The 5,195-nt window shown below is 62.4% G+C and overlaps 2 protein-coding genes across 4 annotated transcripts in view; one reads left to right on the top strand and one right to left on the bottom strand.

The window, feature by feature from the left end:
- The first annotated feature begins 646 nt into the window (after nt 1-646).
- On the top strand, nt 647-5,106 carry LOC136003766 (diacylglycerol kinase alpha-like). 3 transcript variants are annotated; one of them, XM_065659680.1, is made up of 12 exons: nt 673-1,003; nt 2,120-2,276; nt 2,386-2,462; nt 2,555-2,653; nt 2,688-2,787; nt 2,868-2,917; nt 2,994-3,068; nt 3,181-3,300; nt 3,509-3,614; nt 3,989-4,077; nt 4,757-4,876; nt 4,945-5,106. In XM_065659680.1, the coding sequence occupies exons 2-12, from the start codon at nt 2,207-2,209 to the stop codon at nt 5,089-5,091; spliced, it is 1,053 nt and encodes a 350-aa protein (XP_065515752.1). In that variant the 5' UTR covers nt 673-1,003; nt 2,120-2,206; the 3' UTR covers nt 5,092-5,106. The 3 variants fall into 3 exon arrangements, with proteins under 3 accessions (XP_065515749.1, XP_065515750.1, XP_065515752.1); XM_065659677.1 differs by having other exon boundaries at nt 647-1,003; nt 2,390-2,462; nt 2,555-2,787; nt 3,509-3,625; nt 4,945-5,033; XM_065659678.1 differs by having other exon boundaries at nt 650-1,003; nt 2,390-2,462; nt 2,555-2,787; nt 3,509-3,564; nt 4,945-5,034.
- The window catches only part of LOC136003654 (bromodomain adjacent to zinc finger domain protein 2A-like), an 11,999-nt gene continuing 11,909 nt past the window's right edge, over nt 5,106-5,195 (bottom strand). The window contains 1 exon segment of the mRNA XM_065659462.1: nt 5,106-5,167. Within this exon segment, the coding sequence (XP_065515534.1) occupies nt 5,106-5,167 (62 nt within the window).

The raw sequence follows: 5,195 nt of genomic DNA, 5'->3' as shown, positions 1-5,195 counted from the left end.
TGGGTGCCGATCATTCCAGTTGGACCTACTTGTGGCAAAAGGTCTGTGAGCCGGGCTTTGGGGCAGAGGGGAGAAAGGGAACAGAAGATGCAGGCAAGCAAGGGGCTAAGAGACAGATGCACAACCTCTAACGCTTCCAAACAGGAGACACGGAGACAAGTGGTTAAATCAGATGGCAGAGATCCCATCTCCACTGCAGAACACTGTTACCAGACCTTAGAACCCATCGTTTTACCTATGCTTAAACTCAGCACTTTCTGCTCTCCCTCCGATCTAGATCACATCGCAAAGAGGTCCCTTAAAAGCCGGGAGTTTCATTAGCAACGTTTCTATTGGGTGCTCCAGACACATCCAACTGCTCCACAAGAAGCCATTCCCACTGTTCCCTTTCCCCAGATGCCACAAGGTGGAGGTATGAAGGTGTCACGACGGGGTTTGTTAATGAAGCGGTCAAACCGTGCCGCTGGATGCTGATGTCGCATGCGGTTTATTGCCACTAGAGGGAAGAGGCAGCTCATGGGACAGGAGGACCCCCATCACTCACCAAAACGCCCCGGTGTGATCGCAGCAGAGCAGCCTTTATTAGGGACTTTAAGCCCTCCTTTCCCTCTATTAGGGCTCACCTGGGGCAGAGCAATTAAACGCTATTAAATGCAATTAAGTGCTAGCGGTTAATCTACGCTGCAACCGAGTGACACAGCAAAGCTGCCCAAGTTACACAGAATGCGTTTAGCACAGCTCATGGAGTTGGGAAGACCAAGCCGTATCTTGTGTGTAGAGATAACCAAGTTAATGAATTGTTCTATCTCTGTTCTGTGATTGCCATCAAAGGGCTGAAAGAGAGCTAAGAACAGCAAGAGAGCGTTTAACAGAGGAGCAGGAAGAAGATGAGCTTTTAGTTGGCAAACAGAGGGCAGACTGCCACGGTGCTGGCACCGTTGCAGAGCTCACTGTGCTGTGGGAGCACGGGCAGGACGTTTGCATTCTGAGAGCCAGCTTTCAGGTGGGTTTTGGGGCAATTTGAGCTGGATTTGGGTCATTGGATCAAGTTTGGGGCATTTTTGGGTGGGTTTCTATAGAACGCTCCATACAGGACGTGGCCGGACGCGGTCGAATCAACGCGGGGGTTTCAATCAGGTCCGACCTTCCCGCACACACCAGCGGGGGGAGGCACCGCGGGTTTCAATCAGGTCCGCTTCGGTTCGGCCCTGACACCCCCCCCCCCCGGCCCCGCTGGGTCCTAGTGCCCGACCGCAGGACGTGGGATCCCGGAATGGGTTGGGCTGGCCGGGATCTCTTCCCAATATTCCATCTCCGCCTCCCTCCTGCAGGTTAAAGCCATCCCCTTGTCCTGCCCCCCCGTCCCTTGCCCAAAGCCCCTCGCCAGGTTTCTTGTCGCCCCTTTAGGCACCGGAGCTCCCCTAAGATCTCCCCGGAGCCCTTCAGAGCTCTCTTAACAGGGAGCATCCAGCCCCTGCTCTAAGGCTCAGGAGCCAGGACAGAGACCTGGTGCCGGGATGGGGGGACACACGTCATGGGGACCCCCCCACAAGGGACCCCCCCCTCATGGGATGAGGCCCCACGTCATGATCTGAGGCGGCACCGGGGATTTCCGGGGGGGGGGGGGGGGAACACGGAAGGGGGGGGGGCACATGTGCAAGAGTGAGTGTGCGGGGGGGTGAGTGTGAAAAGGGGCGGGTACACGGGGAACCCCCCCCCCGTTGGTAGAATGAGGATTCCCCCCCGCACCCCCGTTTCCGTCTTCCCCCGCCCGCCCCGGTGCCGCCCCGTCGGGCCGTGACGTCACTCACGGGGACGTCCCGGAACCAACGGCTGGTACGGACCGAGCGTGGGGCCGGGGGGAGGAGGGGGGGGGGGGCAGCACCGGGATGAGGGGGGGGGGGGCACCGGGATGGAGAGGGGGGGATTGGGTCTGGGGACCCCCCTCCAGCGCTGCCACCGCGTCCCTTCGTGGTTCAAAGCTCACGCGTGTCGTTGGCATGTTTGCATGACGGTGGCGTGTAGACGTGATGGGGGACGGGGGTGGGAAGGGGTTGGGGGGGGTGGAAGAGGGGCGAATGCCCCCAACACCCCCCTTTTCCCGCTTGCCCCGCCGTAGAACACAGGAGAACACGCAAGAACACGCAACAACACGCAAGAACACACAAGAACACACAAGAACACGCAAGAACACGCGTGTGCAGCCATGGAGGAGACACGGGAATGGGCGACCCTCAGCCCCCAGGAGTTCGCCCAGCTCCAGAAGTACATGGACTGTGAGTGACGGGGGGGGGGGGGGGGGGGCATGGACACGTGTGTACACGCGTGTGAGTGGGCTGAGCTGGCTCCACACGCGTGTGCACGCACATGGCCCCCCCCCATCAGACAGCAGCAGGAGGGTGCAGGACGTGCTGCAGCAGTTCTATGGCACCGGAGCCCTGGAGCAGCACCAAGGGGGCGAGGTGAGGCTTGGGGGGGGGGGGGGGGGCGGTCCCTATGCCCGAGCTGCATCCGGGACCCCCCCCAACCCGCCTCTGCCCCCCCCCCCCCGCAGTGCCTGGATCTCGCCGGGTTCCGGCTCTTCCTGCGCTCGTACCTGGAGCTGGACCCTCCGGAGCCGCTCTGCAGGCGCCTCTTCGCCTCCTTCCAGAGCGGGGGGGGGGCCGGGGGGGTCCCCGCAGCCCGGGGGTGGGGGGGTCCCCGCAGGCAGCAGCCTGGTCTCCATCAGCGATGTCTCCTGCTACTTCTCGCTGCTGGAGGGGGGGCGCCCTGAGGACAAGCTGGAGTGTGAGTGGGGGGGCCTGGGGGGGGGGGTGGTCCCCAAGGTCCTGCTTGGGGGGGGGTCTCACCTCGTTGTCCCCCCACAGTCACCTTCAAGCTCTATGACAAGGATGGGAATGGGCTCCTGGACAGCTCGGTGAGTGCTGCGGGGGGGAGCTAAAGGGGTTGGGGGGTGCTGGGACCCCCCCCCCCCAACTGATGCTGGTACCCAGGAGGTGGAGCGGATCATCACGCAGATGATGCGGGTGGCCCAGTACCTGGATTGGGATGTGACGGAGCTGGAGCCGGTGAGTGGGACCTGGGGGGGGGGGGGGTCACACACACATGGGGGTGTTGGGGGTTGTTCCCCCCCCCCCATGGATACCCCAAAACCTCTACATCCGTCCATTCCCCCATCAGATCCTGCAGGAGATGATGCGAGAGATCGACTACGACGGCAGCGGGACCGTGTCACTGAGCGAGTGGCTGCGGGGGGGGGTCACCAACATCCCGCTGCTGGTGCTGCTGGGGCTCGACAGGGTGAGCGGGATGGGGGGGCTGTGGAGGGAAGAGGGGGAGATAAAGGGGAGGAGGAACGGGGTGGGAATGGGGGGCGAGGGTGGTGGAATGGAGGGGAATATGAGGTGGGAATGGGGGGGAACGGGGAGGGCTGAGTGGGGGGGGTTTGGGGGGGTTTGGGGGTGTCAGCCCCCCCCCTCCCAAAGCCCCCCCATGTGTTCCCCCCCAGCACCTGAAGGACGAGGGGCAGCACTTGTGGCGCCTGAAGCACTTCACGCGCCCCGAGTACTGCAACGTGTGCGCGGGGCTGCTGCGGGGGCTGCGCGGGCAGGGCTGCGCTGCTGCCGTGAGCCGGGAACGGGGCGGTGGGGATGGGGATGGAACGGGGATGATGGTCAGACTAAGACAAGGATGGCACTGGGATGGAGACGGGAATGTGGTGGGGACTGGGGTGGTGATCGGACAAGGACAGGGACAATGATGGGATGGGGATGGGACAGGGATCAGGACAATGCAGTGGGGATGGGGACAGAAGTGGGATGGGATGGCGGTGGGATGGAGGCAGACATTGGAGGATGAAGTGGGGATGGGACAGGGATGTGGCGTTGGGAGCAGGGCAGGGGATGCTCAGCTCCAGCTGTCGCAGGAGGCTCCAGTTGCGGGGCTGCTCCTGGGCTGATCCCCCCCCAATCCCCGTCCCCATTCCCAGTGTGCCGGTTCACGGTGCACGAGCGCTGCGCCCGCCGCGCCCCCCAAAGCTGCATCAGCACCTACGCCAAGTCCCGCAGGGAGGCCGGGGTGAGTGTCTGGGGCCTCTTCCGTGTGTCCAAATGTCCATCTGTGTGTCCACCCATCCGCCTGTCCATGTGGCTGTTCTTCGTCCATCCACCATCCATCCATCCGTCCATCATCCATCATCCATCCATCCATCTATCCATCCATCCATCGTCCATCCATCCATCATCCATCCATCCATCCATCATCCATCATCCATCTATCCATCCATCCATCCATCCATCCATCCATCCATCCATCATCCATCATCCATCCATCGTCCATCCATCCACCCGTCATCCTTCCATCCATCCATCATCCATCCATCCATCATCCATCCATCCATCCATCCATCATCCATGCATCATCCATCCATCCATCCATCCATCCATCATCCATGCATCATCCATCCATCCATCCATCCATCCATCCATCCATCATCCATGCATCATCCATCTATCCATCCATCCATCCATCCATCCATCATCCATCCATCATCCATCCATCCATCCATCATCCGTCTGTCCATCCATTCCCATGTCAAGCAGTGTGTCCGTCTGTCCATTTGTCCGTCTGTCCACACACCCCACCCCAGAGGCAGTGCAGTGGCTGAGCCCCCTGAACCCCCCATCATAGGGGTGACGCAGGGTGCCAATGGGTGCTGGGGGGTACCAGGGGGTGACACAGGGGGGGCCATGCCCAGGTCCAGGCCCACGTCTGGGTACCAGGCGGCTGCGATGCCTCCAAGTGCAGCCAATGCCAGAAGAGGATCAAGAGCTTCCAGAGCCTGACGGGGCTGCGCTGCGTGTGGTGCCACACCAAGGTGGGTGACACCGAGGTGGGGGGACACCCCCATGTACCCCCCCCACCTCATCCCGCTCTGCCCCCCAGATCCATGAGGAATGCCGGCCCCTCGTGCCCCCCACCTGCGACTGCGGGGTCCTGCGGGACCACGTCCTGCCCCCCGCCGCCATCTGCCCGTGCTGCTGGTCAGTGGGGCTCGAAGGGGGGGGGGGGGGGGGGCAGGTTGGGTCCTAGTGCCCCCCCTCCCCTCACACGGGTGTCCCCAGGAGCGCCAGGACAGCGCGACACCGGGTGAGGGGACCCCGCAGGGCTTCAGCACCGCCGAGGGGCAGCCGCTA

Source organism: Lathamus discolor, chromosome 23, assembly GCF_037157495.1.
Source record: "Lathamus discolor isolate bLatDis1 chromosome 23, bLatDis1.hap1, whole genome shotgun sequence".
In the NCBI taxonomy this organism is placed as follows: Eukaryota; Metazoa; Chordata; class Aves; order Psittaciformes; family Psittacidae; genus Lathamus; species Lathamus discolor.
The sequence above is the reverse complement of the archived record's forward strand: the minus strand, read 5'-3'. Positions and strand labels throughout refer to the sequence as shown.

Coding starts and splice junctions, on each gene's coding strand:
- LOC136003766 (XM_065659680.1), top strand. CDS start 2,207: ATGGAGGAGACACGGGAATGGGCGACCCTCAGCCCCCAGGAGTTCGCC. Junction 3,301..3,508: donor TGCTGCTGGGGCTCGACAGG/GTGAGCGGGATG, acceptor GTTCCCCCCCAG/CACCTGAAGGACGAGGGGCA. Junction 3,615..3,988: donor GGGGCTGCGCGGGCAGGGCT/GCGCTGCTGCCG, acceptor CCCCATTCCCAG/TGTGCCGGTTCACGGTGCAC.